The sequence below is a fragment of the Aristolochia californica genome, unplaced genomic scaffold (assembly GCF_029961685.1).
Source record: "Aristolochia californica isolate CCGP_79_NKW_82.1479 unplaced genomic scaffold, dmAriCali1.0.hap1 SCAF_16, whole genome shotgun sequence".
NCBI classification, from domain to species: domain Eukaryota; kingdom Viridiplantae; phylum Streptophyta; class Magnoliopsida; order Piperales; family Aristolochiaceae; genus Aristolochia; species Aristolochia californica.
The window spans coordinates 13924751-13951468 of NW_027181837.1; the positions used below are offsets into that span (position 1 = coordinate 13924751).

At 36.0% G+C, this 26718-nt stretch overlaps 2 protein-coding genes across 3 annotated transcripts in view; both read left to right on the forward strand.

Moving 5' to 3' along the window:
* Window positions 1–1557: 1557 nt before the first annotated feature.
* LOC137953435 (probable 1-acyl-sn-glycerol-3-phosphate acyltransferase 5) lies at window positions 1558–6883 on the forward strand. Of its 2 annotated transcripts, none has more exons than XM_068800852.1 (4): window positions 1558–1631; window positions 3260–4124; window positions 4360–4490; window positions 6241–6883. In XM_068800852.1, exons 2-4 carry the CDS (start codon window positions 3499–3501, stop codon window positions 6687–6689), a joined length of 1206 nt encoding a protein of 401 aa, XP_068656953.1. In that variant the 5' UTR covers window positions 1558–1631; window positions 3260–3498; the 3' UTR covers window positions 6690–6883. The 2 variants fall into 2 exon arrangements, with proteins under 2 accessions (XP_068656953.1, XP_068656954.1); XM_068800853.1 differs by lacking the exon at window positions 1558–1631 and adding an exon at window positions 1691–1736.
* A 15947-nt stretch (window positions 6884–22830) lies between these two features.
* The window catches only part of LOC137952629 (pathogenesis-related thaumatin-like protein 3.5), an 84127-nt gene continuing 80239 nt past the window's right edge, over window positions 22831–26718 (forward strand). Inside the window, exons 1-2 of the mRNA XM_068799699.1 lie at window positions 22831–22836; window positions 24699–25416. Of these exons, the coding sequence (XP_068655800.1) occupies window positions 22831–22836; window positions 24699–25416 (724 nt within the window). The remainder of the gene's footprint in view (window positions 22837–24698; window positions 25417–26718) is intronic.

Below are 26718 nucleotides of genomic sequence, written 5' to 3' on the forward strand. Positions count from 1 at the left end.
GATAGGGGAGGTTCAGGATTGAATTTCAATAATAGATTAAAATACACCAATATTAATCTTTTTTACTCCAATTGTTGTCTAGCTTGTTTTGTAATTTTTGAATCTGGCTATAAATTTACTATGGCCTCCTTAGTGCGCCTAGATGAAAATTTATATTCTAGGCAAAACTAGAAATATTTTCCTATGATACATATTCCCAAAAAAACCTTTAAATAAAATCCTATTACTATTAGTGACTTATTAGAAAATTACAAGAAATATTTTAAAATTGTCTTAGGAAAGTTAAATGGACATTTTATTGCCTCTTCTAGGGATATAAATAAAAATTAATAATCTATCAAATATATTATTATACTTATCGATAAAGTTTTAATCAAATAAAATGTTAAACACAAAATTGCAATGAAAATTCCTTTATGCTAAAAGTATTACAACATCAACTGTTATATACTTATTCAAAAATTTTCTATACAGTTTTCTACCCTATTTTGGTAGGAAAATCTTACTTAGAAAATTATATGATTTTTAATAAGAATTTTTAATTAAAAAATATTTAAAAAAACATGAGACATCATAGAAACTTATTTCTATAAAATGTATTTTTAATTTTTTCAAGAGCTATGAGGAAGGAGAGTTTAAGGATTTTTTTTTTTTTTAGCTTTATGATATCGCACGTAATCTTCGCGTGGGGGAGGGGTGAGATTATTTCTCCCCTAATTTCTCCCCTGAACTTATTGGTTCAGGTTTTCCGCCGAGACAACGTGGAGGGAAGGGGGTTATACGCCAGGGAGGACCTGTCCTTGGGGATGACGGCTGTGACAACGGCGACAGAAGCCGCGGTGACGGAACCGGCGACGATGGAAATAGAGGCGTCGACGAGGAGGGAAAGAAATCGAACGGACGGCCACAGAGGCGGCTGACGAGTAGCTATCGACGGCGGTAGAGGCGGCGACAACAACCGACGGGAGGGGCTCGACGGTGACGAGGGGAGGAAAGTTTTTTCTCCCCTCACTCCTGCTCCCCCGATCCCGACTTGATACCGATCCCGATTCACCTCGAGTCGGCTTGCGAGCCAACGAACCGAACCTGGCTTCAGTTGAGCTTGGCTCATTAAGGTAAACAAACTAATTTCAGAGCTCAAGCTTGGCTCAAACTCGATAGATAATAAATCAAATCGAACCGGTAACTAGCCAAACTCGAGCCACCCGCAAACCTGAGTTTGGCTCGGTTCAAAGCCAACCCTGCGTCTACGCATTACAAAGCGGTGGCCCAATCAGCTTTTTCCTCGGAGTCTGGATTGCGCTTTAAGTATTTTGGCTAGCTTTTTCATCCAATGTGGCGGCGGGCCCTGACGCGATCCCCAGCTTGATGGGTAATGGACTGCTAGGATTGGAAAAATAAGTAAATGCATCAGCTGTATAAATATATGCAGTGGCTCTACCGTAAATTCGTATATCCCTGTCGAGATTCCAAATTCCAAATACGCTCCGGCGGTTTGAAATCAGAATAGAGAGTCCATTTTGTCCGTACCAGACGTACAGTCGATAGCTGGCAGCGTAAAAATCCAAATCTCTCTATTGGAGTCATTCCGCGACCTCTATTGCGTCTTCTCTACACTCTCCTCCTTCAAGGTACGGGATTCGTTCCTGTTAGATTGGTTCCGTAAATTTGTGTTTGATTTCTTCTTCTGCTTGCCGGCGGGAGTGAACCGCAAAGTATCGTCTTTACCGTCTCTGGTCTGTGTTTCTAACGAATTTGATTTAGGAATGTGTTGTAATTTTTTATGTGGATTTGTTGTTGTTTAGACGCTGTAAAAAGGTGAGATTTCGGCTTCTTTTTGCTTGACCATTTAGTAAGCTCCTGTTTCATTGGGATTATGTTGATTCTTTAGATTTACCTTATCTGATCCGCTAATTTGCTTCAAATGGATGATTTCCAAGTGAGATGCTGGATCTTTCTGTCTAAAAGGAAGTCAGTTGTTTGATTTACTGAAAACTGGTTAGCTGCAAACTGCATGTAAGTTGCAGTGGTTACGTAAAAGATTTATGGTTACAGAGTTCGGTATTTCTGTCTATAAGAAAGGCAATATTTATGATTAATAAAGACTGCGAGTAAGATATTGGACAGGTTTGTGCTCCGACTAGCCGATTTATGGATTTTCATCCTTTGAACAGATAAGGAACCGCATGGCTTTGTTTTATTTATTTATTTTGAGTTGTCTGGCTTAGATGTGAAAGAAAGTGGTCACTGAGGAAGTAAGTTTTCTTTAACAAGATAATTATTCTGTAGACTCAAACTGTTAGGTTTCAGACAGTTTGTTACTTACTGCATTCATTAGATTTGAACATTGAAGTCATCACGACTTTTTAACTGACAATTTAGATTCAAGGAAAATATTTGCCTTTGTGCTGGATTATCTTCTCATTCTTCTCTTTCTTTTTCCTCACCTAGTGTCTCATGACACAACAATATCAGCATGGTGCATATTGGTAGATATACTGTTAATTTTTAGCTGGAAGGTGCATAGACAACAGGGGAAGAGTGTCTGACATTGGCAATAGGTTTCAATTCTCCCTGATGGCGAGCTTCCACAACAGGTTTCAAATCCTCTCAAGATGTTGTGTTGGGAGATCATTTTCTGGAGGTAGTTAACTAGTATAATATGAGTGATAGCAGCTACAATCTGCTATACAGGACGGGTTAATATGTGGTCAGCTATATTGGAGATATAATTGGTATATGTGAGTTTTGAGGTACTTAACATTGTATTGATGATATTTATATAACCATAGAATTATCATTTAGAATACGACAGCTGCACTTATAGAGTTTGAAATTTATAGTTTTTTCAGCCACCTGATTTGGGTCTGAAAAGTTCTTTTTCTTCTTGCCAGTTGGTGAGAGACTTGTGCTTCTCTGTGATCCAAAGGTTGTCTCTGTGTTTCTGATTATAGTTCTTGTTACTTTTTGACTATCATATATTGAAATATTGCTGTTCTGGAACAAAGTATTGTCTGCTTTATCAACCTTAATATTGCACCATTGACTAATGAGGATCTAAGTGCCCGTTCTTACATGCACATCAGTCTCACTGGATGATCCATTACTAGCTGAACTTAAGAAGTTCTGCATTTTATCTTGCTTTCTTGCCAAGTATTCTCTCATACAGTTTGCCTTATTGGTTTTATGCTGGTCTTGTGACGCTTTGTGATATTAAGAGATGGTGTATTTCCTAACTCTACTTGCTTATGATTTTCAGGGTAGACTATCCACATGCTGTTAGTACAGCAAATATCTGAGCTTAGTCTTGCATTGTTCTGTCTTTTGATGCCATCAATACCCTAGTACTCAACCAACAAAGACAATGTCAAGTATTCTTTTTGGATCTTGGACTCTGGTAGTTCCTGTTAAGGGAGAAATGCTGGCAAATACATTAACAAAGGAAGATCTACATTTCTATTTCTAACATTTCAACATACTTCCAGCCAATAGGGTAGCATGAACAGTTCAGCTGTATCTGAGTCCGAGGTGTCAGACCAGCAATGTAACCATTTGCAAGCTAGATCACCTTACGCTTCTATTAATTTACCAAGACATAAGACATTGACTCCCTTGAGGATATTAAGGGGTCTGTTATGTTTGACTGTGCTTCTTTTAACAGCATTTATGACTTTAATATACTGGGCCCCCTTGATCACCATCCTGCTTCAACTTTTCAGCATACATTATAGCCGAAAAGCAACATCATTCCTATTTGGTTTATGGTTAGCTTTGTGGCCTTTTCTGTTTGAGAAAATAAACAGGACTAAGGTTGTTTTTTCTGGAGAGACTGTTCCTGCAAGGGAGCGAGTCTTGCTTATGGCCAACCATAGAACTGAGGTTGATTGGATGTACTTGTGGGACCTTGCACTGAGAAAAGGTCGTCTAGGACACATTAAATATGTGCTCAAGAGTAGTTTAATGAAGCTACCCATATTTGGCTGGGGATTTCACATTTTTGAGTTTATTCCTGTGGAGAGGAAATGGGAGATTGATGAGCCAATCATGCGGCAAATGCTTTCAACGTTCGCAGATTCTCAAAACCCTTTGTGGCTTGCTGTTTTTCCAGAAGGAACTGACTTCACGTAAGTGACCACTCATCCTTTTATCTATTGTGAGGTTCCCAAAAATTACTTTGTCTGTAGATGAAGACCTCTAGCTAATATGGTTCCTAGTCTTGGGTTTGAAAAATTGATTGAAGGACTCGGTGACTCATATTTTAAAGGTTTTTTGTTCCTTTCATCTGACAAGCTTGTACTCAATATCTCAAATGATGTTTAATTGTTCGCTCATCCATCTTTGTTTCTTTTTAATTTATAGTGAACAGAAATGCCTGCAAAATCAAAAGTTTGCAGCTGAGAATGGGCTGCCCATCCTGAAGAATGTGTTGCTGCCTAAGACAAAGGGCTTTCATGCTAGTGTTGAAATTCTTAGGAGCTCCTTAGATGCAGGTTATCTTCTGTATCCTCTTGCTCTCCTCTCTTCTTTGGCTAAATGAAGCCAATCTTTTACTATTGATAAGTTATGGGAAATGTTACACTATTGGCTGACATAGAAGTTCTTTTTTGGAGTTCTCTCTTACTGAATGTGCCTCTTGCCAATCCCTTGTTGTAGGCAGTTCCTTTCGCATTTCTCAGTAAGGCTTATCTTGCTTTTCTCATGTAATGAAAGCCACCTGTTCCCCAAAATAATAATAATAATAATAATAATAATAATAATAATAAATGGTTATAGAAAGGCCTGGCTACTGATTTAGGTAAAAAGGGGGAACCTGCCATGTCCTAAGGGATGCCTTCCTGGAGGCAGCAGAAAAGTATATCCACAGACAAAAAAAAAAAAAAAAGAAGAAGAGGAAGAAGAAGAAGATGAAGAAGAAGAAGAAGCAGAAGATGAAGAAGAAGAAGAAGAAGAAGATGAAGAAGATTAGGAAGTAACAAAAGAGAGACAAAATATATTAGAAGAATCTAAAGGAGAAAGTGGCTACTGTGTCATAGCATTGAGTAGATCTGTTGACACCAAAAAGGGGTGCCAATTCTACCAAATTTCCTAGCACTTGGCTCCCATGTCTTCACAAGATTGGTACAGAAGATGGCTCTGTAGTGAGTTTGCTTTTATGCTTTAATGCCGAAAAGGATATAATAGATCATGTAAGGAAGAGAAATTCAGCTCTCTAGCTTAATTGAAGAGGAAGTTAAATCCTTTCATTAATGAAGCATCAGTTCTGTATCAGAACTTGTTATCCACCCTTTGGTCTTAAATGAGCTAAAACTTAAATCCTATCATTATGAGTGATGCTGCTCTTTTACTTTGAACTTTTTGAGTTAATGACGTTATCACCCATCATGATATCTGATTTCACCTCTAAGATTATAGGCTATCAACCTTTCCTTGTTACCTCCAATCCCATGGAAGTGAAGTTCCGCTCTCTAGCTTAATTGAAGAGAGTTAAATCCTTTCATTAATGAAGCATCAGTTCTGTATCAGAACTTGTTATCCACCCTTACGTCTTGGATGAGCAAAAACTTATATCCTATCATCATAAGTGATGCTGCTCTTTTAATTAGAACTTTTTGAGTTAATGACATTATCATCGATCATGATCTCTGATTTGGCCTCAAAGATTATAGGCTGTCAACCTTTCCTGGTTACATCCAATCCCATGAAAGTACATCCCCACTCCCCTGAGGAGAGTGGATCAACCCTGAAATTTACTCTATATGCCACGTTCCACATTATCATCGATCATGATCTCTGATTTGACCTCAAAGATTATAGGCTGTCAACCTTTCCTGGTTACATCCAATCGCATGAAAGTACATCCCCACTCCCCTGAGGAGAGTGGATCAACCCTGAATTTTACTCTATATGCCACGTTCCAGGGTGGGATACTTTCTCTACTCTGTAAATGGAAGTGAGCCAAGCACTGGAATACATCATGATACTCAATTTTTTACTTGCCTCCAGGGCTTGGTGGCTTCAGCAGATTAGTAAGAGGGGACTCTACATAATATAGGGGAAAACTTCTACACGATCTTTTCAGATAATATATGAATATGAGAGGATCCAAGAAAAAAATGTACTGATTTGGTTTAATTGTTTGCACATTTGTCTGAGCATTGATATTACTCTGATTTTACTTGGGTTTTGTTTAGTTTCTTAATATTCCACAATGAGCTTCTCAATTTTCATGAGTTTCTGCAGTTTATGACATAACTATTGGATACAAGCATCGCTGCCCATTGTTCATGGACAATGTATTTGGCGTGGACCCTGCGGAGGTTCACATTCATGTCCAAAGGTTCTCTATCCATGAGCTTCCGGTATCAGAAACTCAGGCTTCTGCTTGGTTAATAGAGAGATTCCAACTCAAAGACAAGTTACTTTCAGATTTTGCTGCAAATGGCTATTTTCCTCATGAGGGAACAGAAGGGGAACTTTCCACTATAAAATGCTTGCTGAATTTTATATTGGTATTCACACTAACCAGCATTTGTACATTCCTTACTTTCTTCTCATCTGTCTGGTTCAAAATATATGTAGGTTTAAGTTGCGTCTACCTTGCATCTGCCACCCATTTCAAAATCCGTGTGCCACCCATTTTCAGCTTTTTGACAGCCCCCTTTACCAGCAAGAAGTCCAGATGGCAATGAGACTGTAACTTGTTCTCCAACTTCCCTGTTCCAGTAACTATTTACCTCAAGCACAACAATTTTGAGGTCATTTCAATTTCTTCTTTACTTCTCTAAAAAATTTGGCTTGGCGTACTATTCGCTGTGAATGTTTGTAATCCTCAAAAACAGATGCCGATGGATATCCTCTGCAATAACTGATATGGTTGGGATTATTTGAAACTTGCATAAAGAAATTTCAGCACCTTAATAACTTTTCTGTAATGCTGCCAGTTTGTTAATTACTTTGGGGTAGAAATAGTAACCAGGGTTGGTGCACAAGACATTTGATATCTTAGGGCATTTTTGGAAACCATAGAAAAGAAAAACAAAAAGGAGTCTTTTTCCAGATATTGGAAGAAAACAGAAGTACAAGAGAAACTTAAGCCTTGTTAGTGCTCTTGGTTGAAAATTTATATCTTAGGAAAAGTTAGAAATATTTTTCTGAGGATGCGATAAAATTCTATTAGTGCTTTACTAGAAAATAATATGAAAATTTTTAAAATTTCCCATGGAAAATTAATTAGACTTATTAGTGTGTTTTTGGGGAAATAAATAGAAATTAATAATTAATCTTATATATTATCATATTTATTTATTAAATTTTTATTAACATAAAATATCGAATACAAAATTTTTTTTTTTTTTATCTTAAAGCAAATTGGACTCAAATCGAATCACTGAAGAAAAAAAGAGTCAAAGAAAACTATCTAAGAATTGAAAAAGTCAATGCCATACAAAAAAAACTACGAAAAACGAGTCCCTCAAAGACCATTATGCCTTAGTTGGCATTAACCCAAAAAATTAGGTAAGGAGAGTGCTATCTAAGTCGTCGGCCTCTTCTCTTCTATGTTGTCAGCTGAAAGCATGCCGAGTCATGGCCTCTGTTCGGTACAAAGTAGACGTCATGATCTCTGTTGTTAACAGTTGCTCCGACGAGCCGGTTAACGTCGGGGAGTTGGTCTTTGGTTTAACTCGTAATATCACTTATAGGTAGGGGCGGCATCGAGTCAAGTCAAGCTCGAACTTACATATGTTTGAGTTGGGTTTGATTTAAATACTTTGAACTTGAGTTTGAGCCTAAAATTGGAATCGAGCTCGACTCGGGTTCGAACTCCAACCTACATTTAAAACTTTGCATAGAATTCATGTCAAATAAGCTATACATAAAATTGGGTATGACCTCTGTACATAAACCCCACATAAAATTGTTCATAAACATTGCATAATATTATGCATAAATTTTATTCAATAATTAAACACAAAAATTTAAATGAAATATCAATATCAAATTTACAATTAGCCAAATAAAAACTATAAATCCAACATAAATTTATAAATTCTAGCTCTTTCTCTTCGTGCTAGAAAATAATATACTAAGTCTCTATTCGCATGAGCAAAATCTCCACCTATGACAAAAACAAAAGAATAAAACTTATTATTCTCTAATAAAAAATACTCTTCCCCTTCTAATTACTTAATGTAGTGAAAAATTTAAAATTGCCAAGATGAGAAAAGATGAAAAATCAAGTAAAGGTAGCATTATCTCCATGGGTTTTTTTCTCATGTTACAATAATGAAACAAAAATTTAATAAATAAAAAAATATCATAATAAATAATTATTCAAAAGTAGTTCACCTTTTGATTTTCTTGACACCATGAAGAACCTGAACCCAATCACCGTATTTGGAGCTAAGGAAGAATTATATGAGACTATTACTTGACCACCAGCACTAAAGGTAGACTCTGAGGCTATTGTAGATATGGAAATTGCAAGGATGTCTACTGCCATCTTAAATAATATCCAAAATTTCAAATTATTCACTTTTCGCCATTCTAAAATATCAAAATCTTATTGTGAAGTTTCCTCACAAAAATACACACCTCCTTCATGATAATTTTCCAATTCCAACTTTGGTGTGAATTCACTACTTCCACTTGCTTCACATAAGTTAGTAACTTTGACTAACCTGAACTTGATGAAGAATGTGACATACGACTTATCGAAACACCTATAGAATTAATACTTAAAACAATTCCTTCATTACTAATCTCCATATTATATGGATACATATTCATCATAAAACTCACATAAGGTCAGTCGAATTAAGTTTATATTCATTCTAACTTCCACCTCAAAATATATCTTTAGAAAACTCATTTAGATTAATTTTAATTTGACCATTGGATCTAAAGTTGCAGGAACAACTATCAACAAATTGCATTCAACCAATTGCTTCTCAAATTTCTCTTTTATTCTACTGACCATTGTCCTAATGAAAACATTTTCATTTGTAGAATAAAAATTCAAAAGTTCTTTTACCCTATATACCTCACTAAGGTACAAATTAGAAATAGGCTAGTCATTCCCAGAAATAATATTAGTGACTGCATTACAAATTTCTAGTATCTCATACACCATTTAACCTTTTCCTATTCATCAAGACTTGACAAATAATCATAAGTTGGCTCTTTATCTTGAAATTTAAGAATGCATATTTGAATTTGGATGTCGAAGACAACATGTTATAAGTGGAGTTCCAACGAGTTGGATAACCTTTTTGCACCTACTTGTAGTTGTTGCATAGTTTTAGAAAAAGTGTGAAGTCTAGCTTGAGACAGATTAATGAATTTGACACTCTCACACACATTCTCAATGATATCCTTAATTTCAACAAGACCATCTTGGACTAATAATAAGTTTAGAATATGAGCATAACAACGCACATGAAATAGCTTCCCACCACAAACAAATTTTCTATTTCTTGAAAAATCATATTTCAAAACTCTCAGACAAACATTATTATATGCGACATTATTACCTGGGATACTAAATACTTTATTTTTGATTTCCCAAGCTTTAAAATACTTGTAAATAACATATATTATGTCAACACCACGAGGAGGAGGATGAACATGCACAAAACTCAACACTCATTTTTGTGGCTTCCAATTATTATCAATAAAATGCACAATAATAACCAAGTATTCGATCTTTTGATTTTGGGATTTCCAAAGATCCGTGGTAAGACTAATCTTGTTAATCTCTTTTAATAATGTTTTTGATTTCTTTGTCTCTGCCTTGTACACATCCAAACATTCCTTGATGGTCTTATGAATTTTTTTTATAATTAACTTTTGTCATCTTCATTACGAAATTAAATCCATCATCTTCTACTATCATGAATGGACGCTCATACATAAGAATTCAATCAACAATGAGTACTCATTTTAGCTTGATCATATTTGCCTCCAAAATCCATAAAGGAAGTCCAAATGGACTCTGATCAACATTAGACCCCACTGGTTGAAAGTTTATGGTTTTTTGTTTTCTTATTGTCACTTTTCTACTAGGACAACGTTTCAAATGTCGACTCATATGTGAGGTCGCTCCACCATTAATAATACTCAAACTGGTTTTACAATAAACATATTAAACCTTTTTTGTACTATTTACAAGTGAAATTTCTTTGAATTCCAACCAGACGTGAGACCTTTTTTGTTTTTTTGAACTCTGGATAGAGTCAGCTTCTTCCTCATATAGATTACTTTCATCTAGGCTCCTATTACATTAGTAATTTTAAGGGGACATGACTCAGGTGGAATTGAGTCATTATCTAAGGCCACACTAGAACTAGTGTCAACTACTGATGTTTATTGAGCAGGAGGTGTTGACATTTTTACTTCTACAAAAAATTTATAAATTAAAAACATAAAGAACAAAAGCAATCCAAACAACAAAGATAAACCAAAAAAAGAAAGAAAGAAAGATTAAAAAATAAATGTAGACACATAGATGAGAAAGGAAACAAAGGAAACAGATCATCGACCACAAGCTGAAATGAATGCACCCTAAATTCATTCAAATTCTAGTAGACACTATTTGGCATAGGGGATATACATCATATTCAATCTGCAACCAAGACCACAACCCTATCCTTCTCTCCCACCAAAATAACATATTTTCATTTACTCTTGTTTCAAGTTTGTCTCAACTGAGGCTCTAGTAGAACCCTAAAGATTAACGATACCTCATAATTGTACTCTCAGTACTAATGTCACATACTACCCATACATTAAAATGGCTTTAACTAGCCCACTTATTGTTTTAAGAAACAAAATCACTAAAATGAAGAACTTTATGCATGACATAGCATTAGAAAGGGAAATAAGAAAAGAAGACTGAGAAACGTGAAAGGAAGCATAATATTTGGCTTTCCATGCAAATTAATCAAATAGTTCGATAGTGACTTGTTGAACAGGTTTTGTTGGTGCTAGTTGAGAGGAATGGGAAGAATAGAGGCTCTAGCACAGGCTGAAGAGGTGAGGAAAGACCTAAAGAAGAACAAATCTAGCTAGGTAACTAGCAAACGATAGAGCACAAATAGACACATGATAACTAAAGGCAGAAAGTAATATCAAACACTAGAAAATCAAATTCGTTGGAGGTCATATACCTTTAACCAATACAGTAGCATTGATGATTGAGTCTCCCTTCCAAATATTAAGAAGAAAATATGTAAAAAAGGAATTTTTAATATAAAAAATAAAATAATAACAAAGATGATATTGAGCACTCACCGGAGATGTTGCAACATCAAACAACACCAATTTCTTCATAGCTCACAGAAAGGGAAAAATGACAAATGGAGAATGTGAATGGAGAAATTTTTGAACAGAGGCTGTTTCTCTCTTTCGCCATTTCTCCCCATCACTGATCATGGAGAAATTGATTTTTTTGAACAGCTCACAAAACTTCTATAAATTTTGCAATTCGCATTTAGGGCAGAAATAATGAACACGGGCAACAAAAAATTGAGAAGAAACGAGCAGAGAATAAGGATGAAAGGAATCAACCTGGAAAATATGACTTACTTGTGGCTGTGGTATTCTGAAGAAATTGAAGAAGTTGAAGATCAATATAGCGGTTGAGATAAGAAACGCACCAAGATTTCTGGTTGTTATTGAAAGAAATCGCATTCCATATCAGAATCACCAACTCTCTCGTCTTGACGAAACGACTCTCTAGAAGACTGGAGAGGTCGGTGAGGTTTCGTCCTCCTATCCCTCGAACCCATATTTATGAAGAAATACTTTGGACTAGTTCAAGTAAAAGAGCCGCAATGTGAGCTCGCGAACAGAACCACGACTCATTCGAGTGCGGCTTGTTTACTTAAACAAGTCGAAAGCCCGATCTCGAATTCGATTTAAGATCAGGTTTATTCGAACCGAACTAGCCTGAGTCAAGCTCAAGTTATTCATGAATCAGGTCAGTTCGATGCCATCCTTGTTTACAAGATGATTTTCGGGTGATCCAGCCATAGCTGAGATAGGGGTGATTAGGGGTGGTTTTGAACTGAACCGGCTCGCAAGTCGCTCGAGTTCGGCTCAGTTCCGGCTCGGTTCGATTCGTTATATATCGAGCTTGAGCCGAACTCGAGCTCAGAAATAGGTTCGTTTAGATTAACGAGCCGAGCTCGAGCAAAGCCAGGTTCGGCTCGTCGGCTCGCGAACTGGCTCGTTTTAACGAGCGGCGATTCGGGAATCGGGGGGAGTTCTAAATTTTTTTTCGAGAAAGAGAGTCCCGTCTCTTCCCTTCCGTCCTACCGTTTGGGAACCCATACTTCTCTGCCATTTCCTGCCATTTCTATGCCGTTTCAGCATGATTTTCTCGCAGAAATCACTGTCCGTCAGCGGGTATTCATGGGAAATGGTGGATTTTGGTCTTCAAATCCCTCGTTCTCCCTCTCCCTCTTCGATTCCTCAATCTCTGTCAAAGACTTCAATTTTTTTGTCTTCCTCTTCTATCTTCTTCCTCTTCGATTTCTTCATCCAAAGTTCTTCCTCGTCGACGAACGAAAGCCACGGTCCGACGGGATGTAAGATTTTTATTTAATGTTTTTTTTTTTGCGTCGCCGAACCCTACAAAATCTCTAACTCTCGCTTCGTTTCAGCAGTGATCCTTCATTCTTTGAAAGGTTTCTGAGATATCCCCGAACGACAAACACTCTCTATATCTGTAAGTGTTGATTTTTTTTTTTTTTCATTTTTATCTTTTGTATGTTTTCTTCCTCTACGATTTTGGAGTTGATTTTTGTTTTTCATTTTTATCTTCTGTATGTTTTCTTCCTCTGCGATTTCGGTGTTGATTTTTTTTTTCATTTTTATCTTCTGTAAGTCTAGTTAGCCTTTGGTTGACAGGACTCCGGGGTTCGTTGTATATGTTCCAGATAAAGTTAAATACATCATTTTAATCATTTTTTTACCTTTTTTCCTTAATCAATAAGTTTATCTCGTATCCGTTTTCTATCATGTGATTTTTTTAAGCATGAAGAGAATTTAGCAGACCATGTAGTTGATTATTATCTTATTACTCACAGGCCTAAAGTTTGACCTTCCAATTTCCACCTATATTGCTATCAACAGTATTGGTTTTAAATGCATAAAACTTCTGTTCTCTCTTAAGAATCTGTTTTAAGCTGAAAAGGATCATTCATCCTTTGCTCGGCATTGCATTCTGTACTGTCGTCATTCATATGTTGTCCTATATTTGGTATCCTATACGATTTTCGTGTGGACAAAGTCTCAAAGCCCTTCTTCTAGTCACAATATGTGGATTATCAACATTTTCAATGTACAGTGCACATCTAGTTTGCTAGTTCACTACTTATATTGATCTCTGTTCATATAGATTGTGTCCATATTAATTATATTTTATCTGGTAGTGGACTTTTTTTATCCAAAATGCAATGATTAGTCTTTATCTTTTTTTCTGCAGCTTCTATTGGGACTTGGTTCTTTTTTTTTTTTTTTTCAATAACTTGAGAGAATTAAAATTACGATAACATGGTCTTTGAAACAATTGTGTAGACAAAAATCATGTCCTAACTGCAAAACTATAAAAAAAAACCTATTTGGTGTGATCAGACCTTGTTCTTTCTTCATGTGTCTTTTTCTTATTCCTATGGAACTCGTCCTATTCCTAAATATAATATTGTGGTCCATAAAACAACCATAATAATTAAATTGTTGTTCACAAAAACAAAACTATTTTTTATGCATATGAAACTCAACCCAATTCTGTTATGTTAGACAAGTAACAAATCTAGTAAGCATGTATTCATCATACATATTAGATTAGAACATTTTCGAATACAGTACATCACTTTTATTTTTAGACCCAATATTTCGTTGAATTGATACGATAGATACAGATGGATGTAAATTATCTCTATTTTTTGCAATTGATTTTTATCCTTCCTCTTCGATTTCTTCATCCAAATTTCTTCCTCACTGACGAGACGAAAGCGACGGTCCGACGGGAGGTAAGATTTTTATTTACTGTTCTGTTTGTTTTTTCGTCGCCGACCTAACCCTACAAAATTTCTAACTCTTGTTTCGTTTCAGCAGTGCTCCTTCATTCTTGGAAAGGTTTTTGGAGATATCCCTGAACGGGTAACACACTTTCTGTTTCTGTAAGGTTTGATTTTTTTTTTCATTTTTATCATTAATTTCTTGGTATTGAGGTTGAATTTTATCAGAATATTAGAAGAGAATGTTGGTGTGCTTATTTCCTTCTCTTAGAAGTTTTTAAATTTATATATAAAAAAGATCAGTATATTGGACTGGAAACTATTGGGTGCAGGGCTACAGGCTCAAAGAGACCCCACTGCATTGAAAGACAAGGGTCGTTCCCGATTGTCACAACGTCACGTACCTTCCTCTAAGAATAGACAAGTATCTTAAATTATGTGTAGGATTTTTGTTGTTTGGATAACTTTCTTTTCTCTATGTTTCTAATTTGTAATTTAATATTTTTGTAAAAGTAAGAATGTCAACACCTCCTCAATTGACATCAATAATTAACACTAGTTCTAGTGTGGCCATAAATAGTGACTCAACTCCACCAAAGTCACTACCATCTGTCATAGAAGTAGGCCCAGATGAAATTACCATAAATGATGAAGAAGGTGACTCTACCCATACTTCAAAAAGACAAAAAAGTCTCATGTGTGGTTGGAATTCAAAGAAGTATCACTTAATGGTACAAAAAAGGCTCAATGTGTTCATTGTAAAATCAATTTGAGTGTTATTAGTAGTGAAGTGACCACACATATGCGTCGACATTTGAAACGTTGCACTAGTAGAAAAGTGGCAATGAGAAAACAAAAAACCTTAAACTTTCAACCAGTGGGAGCGGGGTCTAATGTTGATCAGAGTCCATCTGGACTTCATTTTATGGATTTTGGAGGAAAATATGATTAAGCTAAAATGAGAGTACTCATTGCTCATTGGATTCTTCTGCATGAACATCCATTCATGATAGTAGAAGAGGAGAGATTTAATTTTGTAATGAAGATGGAAAATATGAATTATGAGAAAATATCCCGTAAGACCATTAAGGAGTGTATGGAGGTGTATGAGGTAGAGAAAAAGAAATTGAAAATTTTGTTAAAAGAGATTAACAAGATTAGTTTTACCACGGATCTTTGGAAGTCCCAAAATCAAAAGATTGAATACATGGATATTACTGGGCATTTTATTGACAGTAATTGGAAGTTACAAAAACGAGTCTTGAGTTTTGTGCATGTTCCTCCTCCTCATCGTGGCGTTGATATAGCAGATGCTATTTACAAGTGTTTGAAAGAGTAGGAGATCAAAAATAAAGTTTTTAGTATTTCAGTTGATAATGCTGCATATAATGATGTTTGTATCAGAGTTTTGAAACAAGATTTTTTAAGGAAAAAAAATTTGGTGTGTGGTGGAAAGTTGTTTCATGTGCGTTGTTGTGCTCATATTTTGAACTTATTAGTCCAAGATGGTCTTATTCAGATTAAGGATAATATTGATAATATGCGTGAAAGTGTCAAATTCATAAATCTGTCTGAGGCTGGACTTCACACTATTTTCTGAAATTGTATAACAATTAGAACTTGGTGAAAAGAGGTTGGTTATCGATTGTCCAACTCGTTGGAACTCCACTTATGACATATTGTCTTCTGCATTAAAATTCAAAGATGCATTCTCTAGATTTAAAGTTAGAGAACTAACTTTTGATTGTTTGCCAAGTTTTGATGAATGGGAAAAGGTTGACATGGTGTGTGAGATTCTAGAAGTTTTTAATGCAGTTACTAATATAATTTCTGGGAGTGACTATCCTACTTCTAATTTGTACCTTAGTGAGGTATATAGGGTAAAAGAAGTTCTGGATTTTCATTCTACAAATGAAAATGTTTTCATTAGGATAATGGTTAGTAGAATGAAAGAGAAATTTGAGAAGTACTGGGGTGAATACAATTTATTGATGGCCGTTGCTTCAATTTTGGATCCAAGGGTCAAATTAAAGTTGATCGAAATGTGTTTTCCAATGACATATTCTAAGGAGGAAGCTACAATGAATATAAATTTAGTTCAACGCACCTTATATGAGATCTACGATGAATATGTATCCTTATATAATGTGGATATTAGAAACGAAGAGATTTTTCAAGTACTAGCTCTATGGGTGTTTCCACAAGTCGTAGGCCTTCATCAAGTTCAGGTTGGTCAAAGTTAATGAGTTATATGAAAGAAAAGGATGTAGTTAATTCACCAAGGTCAGGTTTGGAAATTTATCTTGAAGAAGGTGTATATAGTTATGAGGAAACTTCACAATATGATTTTGATGTTTTAGAATGTGGAAAGTGAATCATATGAAATTTCGAGTATTATCTAAGATGGTAGCAATCATCCTTGTAATTCCCATATCCACAGTAGCTTCAGTCTACATTTAGTATTGGTGGTAGAGTAATAGACTCATATCGTTCTTCCTTGGCACCAAATACAGTTCAAGCTTTGATTTGTGCCAGTGATTGGGTTCAGGTTCTTCACGGTGTAAAGAAAATCAAAAGCTGAATTTCTTTGATTAATTATTTATTATGATATTTTTTAGTTTTATTTATTAAAATTTTGTTTTATGATTACAACCTGAGAAGAAGAGTGTAGAGATAATGCTACCAGCTATATGATTTTTCATGTTTCTCTCATCATGGTAATTTTAATATTTTTAACGACATTAAGTAACTAGTAGTGAAAGAGTATTTTTTTATCTGACAATAACTAATTTTATTTTTTTATTTTTGTCATAGTTGGAGATTTTGGTCATGCAAGGACGTTTATTATTTTCTAGCATTAAGAGAACAAACTATAGTTTGTAAATTTATAATGGATTTATAGTTTTTATTTGGGTAATTGTAAATTGATAGTGATATTTCATTTAATTTTGTTGTGTTTGATTATTGTATGGAGTTTATTTATAATGTTATGCAGTGTATGCAGTATTTAGACTATTTTATGGAGTGTATAAACAATTTCATGGAGTATTTATGGAATGTATAGATAATTTTATGGAGTATTTATGGAGTGTTTATGCAACTATTATGTATATTGATTATGCCCAATTTTAAGTAGAGGTCATGCCGAATTTTATACAGATATTATATACATAGATTATGCTCAATTTTAAGAAGAGGTTATGCCCAATCTTATACATGTATTATATATATATATATAGGTTATGCCTAATTTTATGTAGAGGTCATGCCCAATTTTATGTAAAATGTATGTATAATTTTATATACAATTTATTTGATATATATTTTTTAAAATTTTTTAAATGTATGTTGAGGTTCGAAGCTCGGCTCGAGCTCGGTTAAAATTTTTGGGCTCGAGCTCATTAACAATTTTAGGCACGAGACGAGGCTCGGCTCGAAATATTTAAATCAAACTCGGCTCGGACATAGGCAGGTTCGGGCTTGGTTCGGCTCGATGCCACCCCTAGGGGTGATCTTTTTCCTAGGACTCATATGTGTGGTCACTCCACTACTAATAACACTCAAATTGATTTTACAATGAACACACTAAGCCTTTTTTGTACCATTAAGTGATACTTCTTTGAATTCTAACCACACATGAGACTTTTTTTGTCTTTTTGAAGTATGGGTAGAGTCACCTTCATCCTCATTTATCGTAATTTCATCTGGGCCCACTTCTATGACAGATGGTAGTGACTCTGGTAGAGTTGAGTCACTATCTATGGCCACAATAGAACTAGTGTTAATTATGACTCTGGTGGAGTTGAGTCACTATTTATGGCCATACTAGAACTAGTGTTAATTATTGATGTCAATTGAAGAGGTGTTGACATTCTTACTTTTACAAAAAAAAACAAAATAACAAATTAAAAACATAGAGAAAAGAAAGCTATCCAAACAACAATGATCCTACACATAATTTAAGATACTTGTCTATTCTTAGAGGAAGGTACGTGACGTTGTGAGAATCGGGAACGACCCTTGTGTTTCAATGTTGCGGGGTCTTTTTGAGCCTGTAGCCCTGCACCCAATAGTTTCCAGTCCAATATACCGATCATTTTTTATATATAAATTTAAAAACTTCTAAGAGAAGGAAATAAGATCACCAACATTCTCTTCTAATATTCTGATGAAATTCAACCTCAATACCAAGAAGTTAATGATAAAAATGAAAAAAAAAAAATTCAAACCTTATAGAAACAGAAAGTGTGTTTGCCGTTCAGGGATATCTCCAAAAGTCTTTCCAAGAATGAAGGAGCACTGTTGAAACGAAACAGGAGTTAGAAATTTTGTAGGGTTAGGTCGGTGACAAAATAAAACTAGAACATTAAATAAAAATCTTACCTCCTGTTGGACCGTCGCTTTCGTCTCGTGAGCGAGGAAGAACTTCGGATGAAGAAATCAAAGAGGAAGGATAAAAATTGATTGAAAAAAAAAGAGATAATTTACATCCGTCTGTATCTAACGTATCAATTCAACGAAATATTGGGTCTAAAAATAAAAATTATGTACTGTATTCGGAAATGTTCTGATATAATATTGATGATGAATACATGCTTACTAGACTTGTTACTAGTCTAACATAACAGAATTGGGTTGAGTTCCATATGCATAAAAAATAGTTTTGTTTTGGTGAACAACAATTTAATTATTATGGTTGTTTTATGGACCACAATATTATATTTAGGAATAGGAAGAGTTCCATAGGAATAAGAAAAAGACACACGATGAAAGAACAAGCTCTGATCACACTAGATAGTTTTTTTTTTTTTTATTGTTTTGCAGTTAGGACATGATTTTTGTCTACACAATTGCTTCAAAGAGCATGTTAAACAGAACCAAGTCACAATAGAAGCTGCAGAAAAAAGATAAAGACTAATCATTGCATTTTGGATAAAAAAGTCCACTACCAGATAAAATATAATTAATATAGACACAATCTATATGAACAGAGATCAACTAGCAAAAGTAGATGTGCACTGTACATTGAAAATGCTGATAATCCACATATTGTGACTAGAAGAAGGGCTTTGAGACTTTGTCCACAAGAAAATCGTATAGGATACCAAATGTAGGACAACATATGAATGACGATAGTACAGAATGCAATGCCGAGCAAAGGATGAATGATCCTTTTAAGCTTAAACAGATTCTTAAGAGAGAATAGAAGTTTTATGCATTTAAAACCAATACCGCTGATAGCAATGTAGGTGGAAATTGGAAGGTCAAAGTTTAGGTCTGTGAGTAATAAGATAATAATCAACTACATGGTCTACTAAATACTCTTCATGCTAAAAAAAATCACACGCTAGAAAACGGATACGAGATAAACTTATTGATTGAGGAAAAAAGGTAAAAAATTGATTAAAATGATATATTTAACTTTATCTAGAACATATACAACGAACCCCAGAGTCCTGACAACCAAAGGCTAACTAGACTTACAAAAGATAAAAATGAAAAAAAAAATCAACACTGAAATCACAGAGGAAGAAAACGTACAGAAGATAAAAATGAAAAAAAAATCAACACTGAAATCACAGGGGAAGAAAACGTACAGAAGATAAAAATGAAAAAAAAAATCAACTCCGAAATCACAGAGGAAGAAAACGTATAGAAGATAAAAATGAAAAACAAAAATCAACTCCGAAATCACAGAGGAAGAAAACATACAGAAGATAAAAATGAAAAAAAAAATCAACACTTACAGAAATAGAGAGTGTTCGCCGTTTGGGGATATCTCCAAAACCTTTCAAAGAATGAAGGATCACTGCTGAAACGAAGCGAGAGTTAGAGATTTTGTAGGGTTAGCTTGGCGACGGAAAAAAAAAAACTTTAAATAAAAATCTTACCTCCTGTCGGATCGTGGCTTTCGTTCGTCGACGAGGAAGAACTTCAGATGAAGAAATCGAAGAGGAAGAAGATGGAAGAGGAAGAAATCGTAGAGGAAGACGAAAAAATCGAAGTCTTTGACAGAGATTAAGTAATTGGAGAGGGAGAGGGGGGATTTGAAGACCAAAATCCCCCGTTTCCCATGAATACCCATCGACGGACAGTGATTTCTGTGAGAAAATCATGCTAAATTGGCATGGTAATGGCAGAGAAGTATGAGTTCCCAGATGACAGGAAGGAAGGGAAGAGATGGGACTCTCTTTCCCGAATTTTTTTTTAGAACTCCCCCTGATTCCCGAATCACCGCTTGTTAAAATGAGCCGTTCGAGAGTCGACGAGCCGAACCTGGCTCTGTTTGAGCTTGGCTCATTAATCTAAACGAACCTATTTCTGAGCTCGAGCTTGATATATAACAAATCAAACCGAGCCGAACTCGAGTGGTTCGCGAGCTAGCTCAATTCGAAGCCACCCCTAGTCACAATATAGGGAAGGATTTGATCCATAGATGCTTATTGATTGCATGGGCTATATCTTTGTATTCTGCTTTAGCACTAGATCATGCAAGTACATTATGCTTTTTACTCTTCCATGTAACCAAACTCCCTCCAAATAAAGTACAATACCCAGAAGTGGACTTTCTATCATCAGATGTCCACTAAAAAATTGTGTCCACTACAATGAGTGCATACCCAGTTATCAAACCTTGAAGGACCAGGGTTAGTTTTACTACCTCTTACTCAGCCTCCTTTATAATGTCTACCGCACCCTCGAGTGGTAGAAGGTGTACCCTTATTTCTTGAGTACATAGCAGATGACACCTCAGTCTGAGAGGTGGAAGAAGGGTCTTGTATCCGAAGTAATGTGACACTTATGTAATCAAATGATGGAAGTGCCGATGAGTTGAAAAGTTGAGTTTTGGCCACCTCAAGGTATGACTTGATATTTGCTAAACAAATAGCAACTGCTAAGGCTTCCCATTGCTTTTTTTGAACTGATATATCAATGGAGCAGTGCTAAGCAATTTTCACTCCTAAATCAGCCCTCAAAAACGTGCCAAGCACTCATGTAGTTTTTCTCCTTGCTTTGTATTAAACATGTTGTGAACAACATCATATAATTTATGTAAGTTCTCTGTACTTCAGTACAATTTGACCCAAGTGTCCCCATATCTGCTTGGCCGTTTCCAAATGAACCACATTGTTGGCCACATGCATGCTCCTCCATGCTATTTATGAACCAACTGATTCGAATGTATCATTCTTCCACCACTTAATATAGGAGCTATCCTCCTCATCAATAGGTGGACCTGACTTGGTTAGATGTCCTAAGAGGTCTCGTGTAATGAGAAACCTCCAAATCGACAATGACCAGCTCAGGTAATTGGACATCCCTCTCAAGGGTATAGTAGTAATTTTGAGAAGATCACTCTTCCTTCCCATGTGATTTTTAACCATCAAGAATCAAATTAGTGATACACTTCACTCATACAATAAGAAGAGTGTTGTATTCGAGGTTCATTAACTGAATTTGAAGAGGAGGGAAAAAGATAAGACTTAGCAAGTCTTAATTATGCGTTAATTCACCTCTTATATGAGTAAGTAAAACACCCTGACCCAAGCCAATAAACCAACTCAAGAGAAGGAGAACCAAGCCAAAGGGAATTTTTCTAAACCAAACGAGCTGAACTAATGAGAACCAACCAAATGAGAACCAACTCTGGAAAGAGGGAAGAGCCAACCCAAACGTTTGTTAATCCAAATATAATTTTGGTATTAATCAACTAATTATGCACTAAATAAGGAGAGTATATGCTAGCCGACATTAAAAAAAGGTAAGCCATATGTCTTTCAAGCTTATGAAAGCATAAGAAAGTATATTCGATCAATAAATCAAATCATGGAAGATTTTTCTCCAAATCAGTCACTTCCAAAAATAAAAAAGAAAATCTTCCTGTAGTGTCTTAGACGCTACTACATCAAAAAAATCTTAATCTTGACTTGCCTTAATTATTTTAGCCAAGGAGAGAATCAAACAAGGCAATTAGTAAACATTCCAAAGAAGAGGATCTCGAATAGGTTGGAGATTTCTTTAAGAAGGAAACTTTCCTTCTAAGATCTTGGCGCCAACGACTATCCCATAAACACCAGCCTTTGCTTCCCTTTTTTCTTGATTTTTTTTGGGTTTAAGTCAATTGAGCCTCTCCTAGTGAGAACAAAAAAAAAAAAAAAAAAAAAAAAACTTCTTCTTTATAAAAAGAAAACACCTTGGACACTTAAAAAAAATTATCACAAGTTCAAACCAAAGCAATCTTCTTCAACTTATCAACTTATCATCAAAGTAATGAACTTTGATAACTTTTAATCACGCATAACCTTATGAATAACATCATAATCTCATGAAATTATCAATATCTGAGCATGGCTTCAAGCAATAATATCCATCATTCCAAAGTTATAAACAATATTATGCCAACTTTGAAGAGAGTATGAATTGATCATATCAAGAACCAACTTCTAGGCTGAAGTTATCATATAGAGAAAAATAATTTCAAACTTTTTATAAGCAAAGAATACTAAAGAATTCAACTTTATGAGTCATGCACCAACGACCATTTTTAAAAACGGAATTTTAAAGAGAAGTACTTATCTTTCATCGAGCAAAAGAAAACTCAAGATTGATCCTTTGATCAACACCTCTATTCCACTAAGAAGATTAAAAGACCTTGATTATGAGCATCATAACTTTGGGATCCTAAACCGAATGCTTTGATACCATGTTAGATTTAGGATCCTGATAACCAAGCTAGTTTAGGGTGAAGAGAGTTACAAGAGGAAGAGAGAAGAGAGAGAGAGAGGAATGAGGAGGAGAGACGTCAGCTATGGGGGTGAGAGTGAGAGGAGGGAAGAGGGATTAGTGTTAGGTGACGTGCCTAATCCCCCCCCTCAATATATATTTATAATATTGAACATCTTACAAATTATATAAACACCTTTTACCCCATGAAGGAAGGAAATGAACAAGAAATAAATATATTTTACATCATTTCCACTATACTCGGGTTATATGTTTCAATAGTTCGTGATCTCCCTCTCCCTCTTATGTCCCCATCCCTATCATTCTTTTCCTCTTCTCCCTCCCTTCTCTCTCCCTCTCCCCATGTTTTTCAAACATATAATTCTTCCAAAAATTGTTGGTTTTGTGAATGAGAAGCATCATGTGATAATAAACTGGTCATATTTATGACACCAATCTATTGATGGTTTAAGAGGCATATGCATCCCATTTTAGTCAAATGTTTCAACAACAATATGAGATTGCAACAATGTAAACCCAAAAATTGTTTCCATACAATCTATGCTCATCAATCATGACTATTAAGTTTCTAATTTTGTTGCTGCAAATTCAATGATGACTAATTACTAAATGTTTAAAAATTGTATTTATCATAACCTTTCGCTCATTTCTTTATTTCTCAATGAGCTATGGGTTTCCAGAGAATCTCACCGTTTAGATTTTTACCCATCTTTATTTTTGGAATTAGACGTCTTAATTCTAAACTAACGAGAACAATAATAATAATTATGGAAGAAAGGAAAAACAAGCACTAGAACAAACAAGATTTACACAGGTTCCCATCAAGGTGAGACTACGTCCAGTTTTATGCCCTTGCAGTAATCCACTATGAAGATGAAATAATATACAAGAGAGATCATATACAGTTACAAGTGTTTTCTCTCTCTAACCTCTCTCTGCTGCAACTGATGCTCATCGGATGATGATTAAACCCTAATAGCCGTACCCCAAATATAAAAAGTAAAATTCTCAAACTATTTAGTAAAATAGCAGTTAATATATCATGGACCAGAAAGGAGGCTTCCTACCCCCTTCTAACCCCCACAACAATTTTACCACGAAGGTCCCGTGTACTGACTCAGCATAGGGCATTGATTACGCTACATAACTTAACACTTTATCCTGTCCTTTGGTAGCAATAACAGTACCCAAAATTAGTTGAGTCTAAGTAATCCTAATTAAACAAAATCGGAGTATATAAGCCACTGAATCTGATAAAAGTATTTCTCTAAACAAGGACAAGTGATTTATGATTCCCACCAAATCAAAACCGAGAATGCTGAATCAACCCCCAAATACGCGTAGTCAGTTTGCCGGGTACGTCACGCGCGGTTAAACCGCCCGTAACGTGGGTGACTACACCTCACGTTGGAATGTGGGCCCGCTCTTGGCCGCCACGACTTCTCCCACCACTATTAGAACATGTCCCATTTCAGCCATTCTTACGTCATCCACTAAATCACTCGGTGGGACTTCACTGTGGGACCGCAGCTTGATTAACGGTCAGGAACGGTTCACTGAGGTAACCGCACGCTTCGCATGAAAGACAGGAAAAATATCGCCACCGACTCACCGATTTCTCGTTGTCGGGTTGAAAATGTGTCAAAGATTTTTAAACGCGGGCCGCATGTCACGCTATAAAAATAATTTTAAATTTGGGTACGTAAAAGTTTCCTTTATATACTGAACCCAGTAACGCATCTTCTCGTCTGCTTCTTCTTCTTCACAAGTCTGGTTACTGGTAACTGTTTTCGCTGCTGCTCGTCTGATTCTTCAATGGCGAATCTGCAGCAGTTTCTTCTTCTAATATTAGTCCTCTTTTTGGGTACGTACGTTCTCTCTGTTTCTGTTTCTGGCTAGTGGATTGAGTTGATCGGAGAAAGGCTCAGATAGCTATTAACGCGCGGTTTGTTTTTGGTTGCAGGATTGAAGGGAGTTTGGGGAGCAGTTTTCACTCTGGTGAACCAGTGCAGTCATCCTGTCTGGCCGGGGACGCTGTCCGGAAACAGCGCTGCTCCTCTCGGAGAGGGCGGTTTTTTGCTTCCTCAGGGAGCATCAGCCTCCTTGACGGCCCCCGCCGGGTGGTCCGGACGCTTCTGGGCACGAACCGGGTGCTCTTTCGACGACACCGGGAGCGGCCACTGCACAACAGGCGACTGCTGCTCCCTGAAATGCGCCGTAGGAGTTGGGGGTGCTCCGCCAGTTAGTCTCGCCGAGTTCACGCTGCAGGGCAACGGGGGGAAGGACTTCTACGACGTCAGCCTGGTGGATGGCTACAACTTGGGGTTGGGGATCAAACCCAAAGGCGGCACGGGCGACTGTCAATACGCCGGGTGCCTGGCGGACCTCAATCAGAGCTGTCCGGCGGAGCTGCAGGTCCTGGAGGGTGGCGCGGTGGTGGCGTGTAAGAGCGCCTGCGCGGCGTTCAACACGCCGCAGTACTGCTGCACGGGGCCCAACTACTCTCCGTCGACCTGCTCGCCGACGATGTACTCCCAGATGTTCAAGACTGCCTGTCCGACAGCTTATAGCTATGCTTACGACGACGCCTCCAGTACCTGTACCTGTACCGGTACAGATTATGTAATCACCTTCTGTCCTTCCGGCCCCTGAATCATCATCCATGTCATTCTTCTCTCCACAATTCACAGTTCCACACAAACCAATTCTTTTTTCTACTAGTATATACATATCACTTCATCAGATTGTGCATCTCAACATTCCTGCTCACAGTTTATATTAAATTTTCATCTAACTTCGAACAGTCTTATGACATTTTAAGAGGAATTTCTTTCTGGGTTTTCAGTTTCTGGTTTCATCCGTGATATAACAGAGAGAAGCGCCATGGGTGTGGAGGATTTTGTGATCCCTGTAGGTCTCCGCTTCACCTAATCTAATAAATCTGAACGAGTGATGCAGGGTTTGCTTTGCGTGTTACAGAGACAACGGGTTCATGCAAAAGTAAATGAAAAACGTCGATGTTCTGTTGGTTTGGTTGGTGATAAAACGTTTAACATTATTAATGCGAGATCCATCATTTTGTTCGACTCCCTAAGATCTATGATCAGCTCTGCGGGCAACCAATAATTAATACCCCAATGGAACTGGGTCATACTTTCCTTACCGAATCAGTTACCCATACAGGAAAACGTACAAGTGGCACAACATTAGGAAAATCATTTGGCGCTCCGAGTACAGACTTTACTTTGAAAAAACTTCCTCAACAAAATGGATTTTTGAAGTGCAAATTCATGTCCAACAGGAAGATCATGTCAGTCATGTACATGAATTTCTTTTTTGCACTTGGTGCTAGTGTTGACGCCTACATGTACAGGAAAACAGTTTCCAGTGTTATAGTGCCCACCCATTAGAAAAATATAAAAAATAAGAGAATCCTTAAACCTTTACAATACACTTATAATTACAACATAATCCTTGAACCCCAAATTAGGTAAAACAATCATTATTACTACACGAATAAGTTATTTAATGTATAATTAAAATATATTAATATATTTATTAATTGAATTAGATATTTTATTGTGCATTAATATGGTACTTAAGTGAGCCAATGAAATTCGCACATGATTAATTATAAGTAATAAATAAATAACGTTATAAATAACAAAAACGAAAGTAATATGTTTAACTATTAATTTTTTAATAACATATGATATACTATAACCTAAAAATGAATGATTTAAGAGGAAAAATTGATCTAATCATAACTTTAATACACTATATATTTGTACGTAATATTACCACTATTAAATCACTAATATAATAAAAAAAAAATATAATGAGTAAATAAAGAATTATTTTATTAAAAACGTAATATGGCGTAGTATTAATTAATAATATATTTTCACAAAATTGAAATTAATCAATTGATCAAATGCATATTGTAACTATA